At 41.2% G+C, this 13,707-nt stretch overlaps 1 protein-coding gene across 1 annotated transcript in view; it reads right to left on the bottom strand.

Annotated features, from left to right (window-relative positions):
• Nucleotides 1-13,707, bottom strand: part of FRK (fyn related Src family tyrosine kinase) — a 131,358-nt gene that overhangs the window by 11,642 nt on the left and 106,009 nt on the right. Inside the window, exons 3-5 of the mRNA XM_075553980.1 lie at nt 8,475-8,638; nt 6,482-6,650; nt 1,421-1,579 (exon numbers count right to left, since the gene is read on the bottom strand). Coding sequence (XP_075410095.1) covers nt 1,421-1,579; nt 6,482-6,650; nt 8,475-8,638 — 492 coding nt within the window. The remainder of the gene's footprint in view (nt 1-1,420; nt 1,580-6,481; nt 6,651-8,474; nt 8,639-13,707) is intronic.

Genomic DNA, 13,707 nt, shown 5'->3' with positions numbered 1-13,707 from the left:
TTGGAAGAAGTAAGGCCAGAGTGCTCCTGAGAGGCAAGGAAGGCAAGACTTGGTCTTACGTGCTGTGGCCCGGTTGTCAGGTGAGACCAGTTCCTGGAGAAGATACCATGTCTGGCAGAGTGGTAGGGAAAGTAAAAGAGGACAGCCCCCAATGAGATGGACGGACACAGTGGCTGCATCAATGGGCTCAAGCCTAGGGACCATGGTGAGGCGGGCACAGGTCAACCATGCCATGTTTGGGTCTATCATAAGTAAGGTCCCGATGAGTTGGAACCAATAATGATAACACCTAACAACAATAACAGTCATAATCCTGTTATGGGTAACTCATGTTGATAATGTTGAATGAGATATCTGTATGCAACTGAGCTAGGTATATTTTTGTTTTAAATAGCATTTAACAAGCACTACATTCTTTATCATCATAATCCAGTATTGTAATTTAATTTTACTAGCTTCATAAAACAGAAACCAAACCAACTACTTCAAGTCGATTATGATTCATAGTGACCCTCTACAGAGTTTCTGAGGTTTTGAAAATCATATGGAAGCAACTTCATCTTCCTCCTTTGGAGAGAGTAGTGGGTTTGAACCATTGGCCTTGCAGTTACCATATGATTGCTTATCCAATAGTGCAGCCAGGGACCCCTATCCTGAAATAGGAGCATACTTACCTATCTGCAATCTGTGTTCTGTTAGTCTCATCTCATCTTTATCTCTATACATTCTATCAAGCCCACTCGAGGTTTCAAGAAAAAATAGAAAAGGTTTGCTTCAGACACAAATTATTATGTCAATATTTTATCTAAGTGATTTTGAACATTTCATTTTATTTATGTCATATTACTGTTTATTAAAATTCTGTTTGTAATAGCATGCTCTTATGTCATCTCTGGCTGCATGAAACAGATATTACAGTACAACAATAGTATCTTTCTGTTTTTATTCTAATCTTCCCTAGAAGTGGAAGTGTTTTCAATATTTATCAGGGAATGTTGTTGAATGCACAAAAGAAAAAATAACGGAGCGCCATCCCTCTACTTCCCTGAGTATTCCACAGCCCTGATCTGGCCATAGCAAGGACTGGCCCATGAATCAGTATGTCCAATTTCTTAGTGTGGGAAACAAAGCATCAGGCAGTATACCCATTCTTCAATTTCCCACATTACACTTAAGTACTCTGATATGTCTATTGTGAACAATTTACTCTTCCACTACATAAATATTTTCCTCCCTTTGAGTACAAAGTATAGAACCTATTAAAGAGCAATTGAGCCATTCAATGTTAAGCCATCATTCTCACAGATATACACGGAGTAAATAACCTTTGGGTTATAGAGAGCTTGCTAAATTGACATTTATAGCACTAGCTAAACTAAATTCCTCCTTTCCCCCTTCTTTTATCCAGTCTTTAGCTTACTTTGGAGATATTCTTGCAGACTTCCATGTCTCATCAACTCTGTAATAATATAAATTGGATCTTCTAAAGTGCAAACAGCATAAAGCTGGATAAGCTTTGGATGTCTTAGATTCTTCATTATCTGTGCCTCCCTCAGGAAGTCATTTGGATCCATTGAACCTGAAACAAGAAGAGAGGGAAATCACTCTGTGTTATTGAGGCATTCCTGGCCGCACAGCAGCCTGCTGGGAATCACCAAGATTACTCCCTGCCTCAGTAAAGCACGAGCATCAATGTCGCAAATCTTCAGTGTTCTCAAAGAAGAGCGTCAGCTCAGGGCAACCTAATAACTGAACGTGTCGGAGCATTGGGGTGTGCGGTTGATGTGTGATGACCTGTAGGTGAGGAAAGGTTGAATCCAGTCCATATGGAAAACGAAGCACAAAGGAGCACCGACAGTCTAATTGCTAAAACAAGGCAGAACTCCCGCCAGCACAAGGAGAAGAGGTTCTGTTAGCATGGACACGAGAGGGGGCAGAATTCTGTCACCAGAGCTATTTTGGTCTAGGCGCCATTCATTCTTCAGCTTCCACTATATGGACAGCTGACAGCAATTTTAAAGAAGCGACCTTCGGCTGTTTTTATCTTCTTAATTTTATAGGGCAAGACAATAAAGGTCAAGTAGAAGAGAGTTGCTGAGATCCCACAAAACTTAGTTGTTTCATTAATTTTAAATGTTTAACCTAAAAACTGATATTGGATATGTTGTCCTATATTTAATCATTTTCTATAGCAGACACGTAAGTTGACCAAATGTTGAGAGAAACAGCATTGGACCCATTGAAGCCTCATCTACAATTAAATTTTATTTGAGCAGCAAAACCCGGACTCCATGTGAAAGGAACCAGACAGATAACATCAAATGAATTCCAGGAGGAAGGAGGACCCCTGGGCTTTAGATTTTTTTTTTAAGCAAAATTAAAATCTGTCCATTCATTTAGGATATGTTTCAGAGAAATTATTCTAATAATGAAAAGAATATGATCATTGCTTTTCTAAATTCACTGTGGATCATGAAAATGGTATTACCACTCATGACTAAAGGGACCACTCCCTCCTATGCTCCCCACGCGGAAGACCTTAACAAATAATGTTGGCCGTGAGCACAGGCAGACTTTGTTTCTCCAAGTGAGCCTTGGTACTGGCTTGTTAGTGCAGCATGAAAAGAGTTGCATATGACCTACAGGTTGTTTCACATTGGCAGTCTGCTCATTGAGAATCCAGACACTCAGAAAGAACCCCCACATGATCGAGCTCCGGATTCTGGATGAGTCCCACTTCTGCTGTTTCTCACCATGTGATCTTGAACAGGTCAGCAAGCCTCTCTGGACTCCCCTTTCTTCATCTGAACAATAGGACCAGTAATCATACTGAGATCATAAGATCGGCCTTACAGCAATGCCTAGCACATGACTATTTATTATTTTTAAATTCTTTAAAAATTAATAGCATGCATACTACGGTAAAGTCAAACAGATCAACTGCAATTATATATATATGGACCGAAGGACAAGAACTTAATAAGGGCAAGGAGTTCAGTGGTTCGATTATCTTTTCTATCATGTTTTTTTCAGAGCTTCCACCTTTTCTTCTCTATCATTAGTTTACTCTTCAAAATTAGAGAGGACTCATCTCATTTAAGACAATATGAAAGCAAGAATAAAACAGGGACCTGAGCTATAGTAAAAGTCTTTGTTCCTGATTGTCACAATTGGTTGCGCCTATGGATCCCTTGATGAGATGGATTGACATGGCGGCTACGACGTGGCACAGGATGGGCTGGTGTTGCTTTCTGCAGCACACGGACTCACGATGCTGGAGCCAACTCAAGGGCACCAACCAATGACAACATATTTAAAGTTGGGACCCCACCCTCCAAAATCAAGAATTGGATCTGTGGGGCTTCTAGTGATAGCAGCCATCGTTATTAGCACTCCATTTACATACAATATGTTTCTATGCTAATTCTTTGGGCGGCCATAGAATTCATAGACGGCAAGACACTCAAATCATTCCCAAATGAAACTCCACTCAAGAGCGAGGTCACAGTCTGGACCTCTGCAGATAAAGGCCATGCAGAGAATGCCTTGGTGGCCACGCCAGTTACAGCTGATCAACTACAGAGAGCAAGGGAGAGCCAATATCAGCTCACCAGTAATGCAACATTAAATATTAATTTTTGCCTGTCAAAGCTACTGTGGGAGTTTATTTCAGGCCCGTCTTTATTGTGTGGTAGTCTGCTAAGCAATAAATAGCTGCTAAGATTGATTAATGGCCCCAGTGAAGTGAAGACATTTAGCCAATCACCAAAGCTGTTTGCTGCTATTACACTGTAAATCAATAATAATTATTCCTGTTGGAGAGAAAACTACTGCGGCTTATTTTTTTTAATATAAGAAATCTGATTTTTGTTCTCTTTTGACCTCCAGAGGGCCTTCCTTAGAGAGCAATGCTCAGATGGATAGCTAGCTGCCTCCTTTTGGGAAAAGAATTATTAAGTTGAACGCAAAATTCAATCTCAATTTCACAATGAGATTACAACTTAAAAATAATATATACACACGGTGACACCAAAAACCTCAGGTGACGGGACAGATTGGCTTCACCTGGAATGTGCGAATGACATTTGGTCACTTGAAAGCGCGTTTCCTTTGTTTGATCCAGGAGGTCTGGGTGCCAGGACACAACTCCTATGCCAGCACATTTGCCCTTAAGTGGACTGAGCCTCTCAGCAACCCCATGGATGCTAACATTTGCTACGAAAGCACTGCCTATACTTTATGTACGCTAACTCAATTTGTCCTCATAAAACCCTCTGAAGTGAGAACTGTTATCATTCCCATTTTTCAGGTGAGGAGATTCAGAAAGGTTAATGCATTGTCCAAAGTCACAGAGGACATACACAAGTTTTAACGTGGTTTATTGTGCACCCAACTTCATGTACTTACCTCCTACCCTGTGTTGGTGAAGATGAAGTGGTGAAAGCATCGAGCTGCTAATTGGAAGGTTGTTGGTTTGAACCCACCAGGTGCCCCATGAGATGGAGCTTGCAGTCAGTTTCCCCAAAGATGACACCTTCGGAAACCCTATGGACAGTTGACCTCTGCCCTATTGGTTCACGAGGAGTTGGAATGGACTTACGGGCAATGAGTGTGACTGTTTCATTTTATTAATTTTTTTATTACACAGCAGAGATTCCCAAACTTTCTCAGCTCTCATATCTTTTCATAACACCCCTAAGCCACACCTACAACCACCTAACAGTTTCATTTATTAAGTGGTCATTTCAAACAAGCTTAAAGAACTACTTGTGTCCTAAGAGGAAGACCCCCCAACAGAACAGATGGACACAGTGGCTTCAACAACTGCCTCCGACGTAAGATCAACTGGGAGGATGACAGAGACCAGGTAGTGTTTGTTTGGTCTGTCGTACAGAGCGTGCCTGTGAGTCGGAACCCACTCAGGGGCACCTAACAACAATCCAATAGTCATTGAAAAGCTAATACAGATAATTCTAAAGAAAATATAATTTTAAAATTTACCCTTAACCAAAATTAGTTACTAAAGAGATATATAAATCAACTGGTCTTCTGAAATCTTGGAAGCAAACACCATGCTCTTCAATTCTTGTAACATTGATTTCTGTGTGGACTTTGCTTTTGATCACAGTAAGCCCTAAAATCCCAGCTTCCCAGAGGTCTGGTGTCATCTAAAGGAGTATAATATACTGACATGTAAACTACCACATAGTTGTGCATCTGTGTAGTACTCAAGTTCTGTACCTCAAAGCTTTTGTATGCCCCACAGCACCCGTGTGGATTGACTGTGGAGCCCCTGACCACCTTGGCATCGAGTTTGGGAATGATAGTGTTACACTCAACTGTTAGCTCACAGCAACCAAGTGTTCATGGTCTATCACCCAGAGACTTTCCCAACTTCTAGGAATTCTGGGATAGGTAAATAATGGAGGCTCCCAGAATATCGTCTTCTCACTTACAGTTATTACTCTTTCCTATATGGTTTGAAGTAAATAGAAGAGATCACTGCAGTATATTAGTTCCATGAGACTGGAGGCAAGAAGTAGGTTCAAATCTCATTTTTCTAGTTACTGACTTCACAGTAATATAAATGATGGTCAAATAGTTTGTCTTTATTACTCTATGAACCAGGTGCTATGCTAAGCATTTCCACTAATGATCTAACTTAATCTTCATAATAACACTGCTAGATGGGTCTCCAGGTCACAGATGGCATAAATATTTTGCTCTGGGTTACTAACCAGAAGGTCTGCAGTTTGAATCCACTACAGCACACTGTGGGAGAAAGACCCAGCAGGCAATGTGCTCTCATAAGATCACAGGCAAGAAAGCCCTGTGGAATAAAGTTCTAGCCTGAAACACACTGGTGTGCAATGAGTTGGAACTAACCCATTGTTAATATCTTGTTAATATCTATTTTTAAACTGAGCATAGGAGAGTTCAGGGATTTGCTCAAGATCCTATGAAAGGATCTTGAAAAGTTACTTAATTTCTATAAATCATCCTCCCCCATTTTTACACTGGTGGAACTAATGCCAGGCTGAATAAATATTGGTAAGAAATGTGCCCCAGGGAAAAGAAAGATAGAAGGAAAAAATGTTCCCAAACTTCAAATCTGACTTCTTTTAGATGGATCGTTTTCACCTCTAAACCACAACCAATGACTATTTGATAGCCGTTCCCTGAATAGCTCGATTAAGTAATTTTGAAAGGAGGCTGAGAAAAGGGGAGAACATTAGTGGACTGAATCCTAACCGGGATAAGAGGTGTTATGCTGAAATCTTCAATTAGGGAACGGATCCAATTAAGTGTTTCTCTTCTCTAACCATTGGTATATAAAGTCCTGTCCACAGGCGATGGTTATCAGGGGCCAGAGAGTGACCAGTGCACAATGGAGTGCCAGTAACCCAAGTTTACAGTTGCAAGCTGAGCCAGTCAAAAAGCAACATATACAATGTAACCTCTGAGACTCGTATGCGTATACCTGGTTTTAACGTTTTGACTGCTACTGGAGTGGTGTTGTTCCATAGACCTTCCCACACTTCACCAAACTGGCCAGACCCCAGTCGCTTCAGAAGCTGCACAGAGCTGCGGTCTATCTCCCACTGGTCCGCAGTTTTATAGGACAAATCAAAAGTGGTTGGGACTTGTACCTGTCTCGGAGAAAAATTATGATACTTGTGAGGCGGGGGGGTTGGGGCGGGAAACAATCTTATTCTTGAAAATAGTGGCCTAGTTACTTTTCACAGGAGAAACAATTTTGAAATAAGCTAGATTTATTTTTTTGGTATTACTTGGAAACATAAACACATTTGTGAAAGAATTGGCCTTCTTACCTCTGCAAACTCATTTCCCAACCCTCTTGCTAAGGCAGCTACTTTGTGATCCATCAGCCTCATTCCCTCGTCATGTGGCTCTGGAATGCTTCCTCTCTGTGTCTTTACCTAGCTAAATCCTCCCAAATTCTCACAAATCCTTCCCAAATATTCAGCTCTGTAGCACTTAGTATTTGTAACATATACATGTTTAGCAACAGTTCATCTTTTTCACATTTTCCTTTGATTTTTAATTCATTCATTCATTCAGTAAATCAATATTTTTTAGGTACCTACTAGGTGCCATTTTATAAGCAATACAGGCAGCCCCTACCTTCCTAGACCTCACGAACCAGTTGGCCACCTACCTTTCCATATTTCTCTCATCTCCCCTCCAAACCTTAAGCATGTTGAGTGCACATGTGACCTTTTTGTAAACTCTTTCCCCACTGGAATTCACCAATACGTGCAGATCTGAGTAATTTTAGTCTGTAATATGCTTTGAGGTAAGAAATTAGTCAACATGATCTTACACATTCTTGTAATCCAAGTTATGCATATTTACACCAAAATCACATAACCCCTTGGCATGGCAAACTAATCAAAAAATGTCATACCTACTAGACAAAATTCTTCAGCTTCTCCTGGCCCATAAAATTCTGAGAACACATCATTTGGAAGCTTTCCCTTATCTCTCAGGTGTAAACCTCAAGGTTGGATATCCGACTAATATATATGAAATGAGTTCTGATGACTTGCTTATACTGTAATGCATTTCAGTAAAATATGCAAACAACTGAATAATGATATACCCCAAACCCAACTCACTGTGACAGTCATTTCTGACTCTTAGCAGCCCTGCAGTGTGGACCCTTCAGGTGGGAAAGCACACCCCGGTGTGTTTCTGAGAGGCTAACTCTCTACAGAAGGAGAAAGCTCCATCTTCTTTCCAGTGCAGCAGCCATTGGTTTCAAACTGCTCACCTTGTCGTTAGAAGCCCAAATGGTAACTATTACTAATTCTATTCAATGTTATTTCCCCTTCCAAATATAGCAGGTTGAAAAAAGTCAAGCCAAAAAAAAATTTAAAAAATTAAAATAAAAAAATTAAAAAGTCAAGCCATTACTTTTCAAGAACAGTTATGAACCTGGTGACTTCATATAAATATTCTTAGAGGGAGAGCTAGTGATGAACTATATTCTTGCATCTTTCTTTTGCCTCCAGCCATATCATTAAGTGCTGCTGCGGCAAGGTATCCTACTAACAGCCTATTCTAAAGGGCGCTTATCTGCTGTCTTCAGTGATTGTCTTAGGTAGGGCGTTGCCAAACTTTCTGTAAAGGACAAGATGGTAAATATTGTAGGCTTTGTAGACCATACAGTCTCTTCTTCACGTAGCAACGTATGCCACTGCGGCACGAAAGCAGGGAAAGAACCCGCATGGACAGATATGTGTGGCTGTGATTCAGTAAAACACATGTCCAAAGCATGGGCCAATGTTGGCGCATAGGCCATAGGCTGTCTCTTACTGACTTACACAATTCAATACTTTTTCCTCTCTTATTTTTTCTTTTTTTTCCCCTCTCAAAAAACTTATGACATGGCAAATGTTCCAATATAAAAGCTTAAAAGAACAAATAAGCACAACTTAGATGAATTTCACCTTTAAGCACGGGTTTCCCAGTTTCACACACAGGCCATCACTGGTCCTGCTGTAGTGGCTCACAAATTCATTCAACGTCGAAAAGGTTCTTCTTCGGGTAAGGAAAAAACCCCCTTCATCCAGTCTTCTGATTCTGTAGTGTTTTACAACTCCTTCATGTAAAACTAGAAGCCAAAATACATCTGTTAATAGACTTCTTGCCAAAGGAGTGCAAATTTATTCATCTTTTCTTAATTGTTTTATTGGGGGCTCATAGAACTCTCATGAAATGCTATTTTTAATGTAGGGAAACAAAGTGTGACACAATTCTATTTATTTCTTACCTTTTTTCAAAAAGGATTTAAGAACATATGACAGAAAATAACTGGGAAATCATAATGAAGTAAATATAAGATAAAAATTAAGGAGCGACACTAGCACTAAAAAGTTCATGTTTGAGAGCTAGAATTAAAGGAGCCCTGGAAGCTCAGTGGTTAACATGCTAGATTACTAATGGGAAGCTCAGGGACCGCCCACCCACTGCTCGCAGGATAAAGATGTGGCTGTCTGCTTTCATCCAAATGTATAGTCCCAGAAACTGTATGGTACAGTTCTACTCTGTGCTCTCGAGTGCTGATGAGTTGGAATCAATGGGGTTGAGTTTTGTTTTGTCTTTTGGTTAATACTTAATTAAAATAGGTCATAAATTGACTTTACCATTCTAGCAATGCAAAGAAGGAAACGCAATCTAGTGTATAAATCTGACAGAGAGACCAGCATGAACTTTCTCACACAGAATCCCATAACACGGACACTGGAATCAAGTTAACGGGGTTTTGGGTGCTGTCGACAATCACAGAAGAAGTTGCCCACAGACTGATAGCATAGTGCTCACACACAGTTCAATAAAAGCAATTCTACCAGGTCCGAAGGGACACAATCCAAATGCACAGCTTCCTGGCAGTGTTGCTTAATCCAAGGATCCATCCTGTACCATCTCAGGAATATATTTGGCTGGCTGGTTGTTTTTAGGAAAGCCCTCTTGCAATAGATATTATGTTGGTTTTGCCTACCTACCACCAAACACTGTTCCCTTTCTGAGAGCAGCACCCCAGTTTCCTTTAGAGAATTGTTGCTCCTCAAGAATATATTGGAAGAAGTTGTTACTAAACCTAGACATCCCCTTACTGCTGTGGAGTTGGAGCTTCTAGCAGACACCCTTACTCCCAGACAGGAAGAATTTGCCTGAGAAACGAGGCAACCCACTCAAAAGCAGTAACAGCCCCTGAAGAAGCTTGGCTTGTCAGCTACCAAGCCCAAATTGCCATTACCTTAGAGTCTTTTTAGGTAGAGAAGCTAATTAATTTGAGTGTGGGGGAGTGGGGGGGGGGAGGCTTAAACTAGTTTGAATTCGTTTTCTTGCATTTCAATTCAAAAGCATATTGATTAAAGCCTCCATGCCTATTATATCACTTAGCAGAGCAATGGATAAATATTGAGCAGCATTTACCGGGAACGCTGAGTTTCTTGCTAAATATAAAACGCTGTGCTTCAATTACTCGTCAAGCAACGGTCTCATGGAAGGAACGCCTATTGAGAAGAGATCTAAACCCCTGTGTGGCAGCTTACTGAGGCCACGCCAATGGCTAGGACACGATTTTCCTGAGAAAATAGTTGATATACACCAAAATGGCTCAAATGAAAAACAGCAAACATGTATCAAGTGTTGGCAAGGAAGAAGAAAAACTGGAACTCTATTGCATAGCTATGGAAGTGTAAATCTGTACAATCACTTTGGAAAATGGTTTGCCATTACCTACTGAAGGTCAGCATGAAGACATACCTATAATATAATACCTAGCTCTTTAACAGCCAAATGAGTACATACAACAGACTTTGCCAGAACCTAAATCTGGAAGTGCCAGAAGCCCTGGTGGTGTTACCAGCTACCAATTGGACTGCTAACCTCAGAGTCAGCAGCTCAGAACCACCAGCTGCACAGCAGGACAAAGATGAGAGCTACATTCTCAGAAACTCACAGAGACAGTTCTATCAGAGGGTCATTATGAGGCAGAAGTGACTCAATGGCAGCACATGTTTGGAAACTTAGAAACAATTTAAATTGATTAATGGAACAATTCACAAATCCTGTATATTTGTCAGTGAAATGCTGCACAGAATTGTGAAGAAGCAAACTTTAACTACACAGAACAGCATAGATGAATCTGAAAAGCACAGAACTATATCTGCATGTAGTAGCAAGATATTTGTACGTCAACTGGACACTCCTGACTAGGGGTGTAGTCTGACCTGTCAATCAGGTCACCACCTGATGCTGTCTCCTTGGGGACATAGTCTTCTCATAAGGAGGTCTTGGGGTAACCGCCTTTTCTTTCTGGCACTCTGCCTTCCTGTTTGCTGGGACTCTGGTGGCCACACACCAGAGCTGCGAGAGCCCTGCCTTGTTTCCACCACTGATCTTGGATCCACATGACTTTAAACCCACTGGGAATTATGGACTGGTATTTGACTTACAGACTTGAGTTGGTCTGTGCTGGAATGCTTTCTTGACATATAATTACTTCTTGCTATAAAGCTCTTTCGTAGACATATCTGAGTGTCCCTGGATTTGCTTCTCTAGTCAACCTGGCCTAATACACTGAATAATTTAATCATTTAAAGCAAGCAACTATGAATGTTCGAAGGCATTCGACTGTGTAGACGATAGCAAACTATGAATAATCTTGAGAAGAGTGGGCATTCCTCAGTGTGTTCACTGCACGTGGATCAAGAGGCAGTCGTCTGAACTGAACAAGAGAATACCGCATGGTTTGAAGTTAGGAAAGGTGGGTGCCAGGGTTGTATCCTCTCACTTATTCAATTTGTTTGCAAATCATCAGAGAAGCTGATTTATATGAAGAAGAATGCTGCATCAGGATCAAAGGAAATTTATTAACAACCTTGGCTACACAATAACACAACTGGCTGGGGGTAAGGAGGACTTGAATCGCTTGCTGATAAAAATCAAGGATTACCGTTTTCAAAATGGATTCCAACTCAATGTAAAGAAAACCCAAATCCTCACAACTGGACCAGTATGTAACATCATGATAAACGAAAAAAAAAAAGAACCTGTCAAGGATTTCATCTTGCTTGCATCCACCATCAATGCCCATGCAAGCAGAAGCCAAGAGATCCTTAAGTCTGCCGTACAAGACCTCTTTCAAGTGTTGGTAAGCAAGTATATTACTTTGAGAACTAAGGTGCACCTGACCAAAGGCATGGCATTTTCAATTTCCCCACACGTATGTGAACTTAGGACATAAAATAAGAAAGTCTGCAGAAGAATCAATGCATTTCAATTATGGTGCTGGTGAAGTATAGTGAAAGTGTCAGGGATTGCCAAAGGACTAACAAATCTGTCCTGTAAGAAGTACAGCCAGATGCTTGTTAGCTATAAGGATAATGAGGCTTCGTCTCATCTACTTTGGACACAAGATCAGGAGAGGCCAGTCCCTGGGGAAGGACATCCTATTTGGTAAAGTAGATGGGGAAGTGAAAGAGAGGAAGGTCCTTGAACTGAGGAACTGCTACAATGGCTGTGATAATAGGCCTAAACATAAGAACCAATGTGCAGATAGCACAGGACCGGGTGGCATTGTGTCCTAATGTACAATAGGGTCACTATGAGTTGCCACAGTCATGATTGCACCTAACAACAACAACAATTGGTATTAGAAATCATCAGTGTGGTGGGGGAAAGGTAGTGGTGTTAACAAAGCCAGGGACAAGGGAAAAACAAGTGATCCAAATCGGTGGTAAGGAGAGTGTAGAAGGCCTGGTAGGAATTGATCAAGGGTAATGTAACTGAGAGGAATTACTGAAACCCTACTGTAGGCTGAACATGATAGTGGGACAAGAGGAAAGTAAAAGGAAGTAGAGGAAAGAGATAGGAGATAAAGGGCATTTATAGAGGTCTAAATACAGGCATGTATATATGTAAATATATTTATATATGAGGATGGGGAAATAGATCTATGAGTGCATATTTATAGGTTTAGTATTAAAGTAGCAGATGGACATTGGGCCTCCACTCAAGTACTCCCTCAATGCAAGAATACTTTGTTCTATTAAACTATTCCATGATGCTCACCTTCCTGACACAATCGCTGAAGACAAAGTGTGTGCATAAGCAAATGTGGTGAAGAAAGCTAATGGTGCCCAAGCATCAAAAGATATAGTGCCTGGGATCTTAAATGCTTGGAGGTAAACAAGTGGCCATCTGGCTCAGAAGCAACAAAGCCCACATGGAAGAAGCACACCAGCCTGTGTGATCACGAGGTGCCAAAGCGGTTAGTTATCAGGCATCAAAGAACAAAAGATCATGTCATTATGTGCTCACCTCCCTGATACGATTGCTGAAAACAAATGGGTACATAAGCAAATGTGGCCAAAAAAGCTGATGGTGCCTGGCTATCAAAAGCAATAGCATCTGGGGTCTTAAAGGCTTGAAGGTAAACAAGTGGCCATCTAGTTCAGAGGCAACAAAGCCCACATGGAAGAAGCACACCAGCCTGTGCGATCACAAGGTGTCAAAGGGATGAGGTATCAGGCATCATCAGAACAAAAAAATCATATCATTGTGAATGAGGGGGAGTGCAGAGTGGAGACCCAAAGCCCATCTGTAGGAAATTGGACATCCCCTTATGGAAGGGTCGCGGGGAAGAGATGAGCCAGTCAGGGTGCAGTGTAGCAACGATGAAACGTGCAACTTTCCTCTAGTTCCCAAATGCTTCCTCCCCACGCCCCCCAACCCGCCCCCACTATCATGATCCCAAGTCTACCTCATAAGACTGGCTAGACCAGAGGATGTACACTGGTACAGATAGGAACTGGAAACACAGGGAATCCAGGACGGATGATCCCTTTAGGACCAGTAGTGAGAGTGGCAACAACGGGTTGGTGGAGGGAAGGGTGGGTAGAAAGGGGGAACAGATTACAAGGATCTACATATAACCTCCTCCCTGGGGGAGGGACAACAGAAAAATGGGTGAAGGGAGATTTCAGACAGTGTAAGATAAGTCAAAATAATAATAATTTATGAATTATGAAGGGTTCATGAGGGATGGGGCAGCAGGGAGGGAGGTGGGAAAATGAGGAGCTGATATTAAGGGCTCAAGTAGAAATCAAATGTTTTGAGAATGATGATGGTAACAAATGTACAAATGTGATCCTCCTACTGGGCATATACCCA

The sequence above is a fragment of the Tenrec ecaudatus genome, chromosome 7, assembly GCF_050624435.1.
Source record: "Tenrec ecaudatus isolate mTenEca1 chromosome 7, mTenEca1.hap1, whole genome shotgun sequence".
Lineage (NCBI taxonomy): Eukaryota > Metazoa > Chordata > Mammalia > Afrosoricida > Tenrecidae > Tenrec > Tenrec ecaudatus.
Note: the sequence above shows the minus strand (reverse complement) of the source record. Positions and strands in the feature narration are given on the sequence as shown.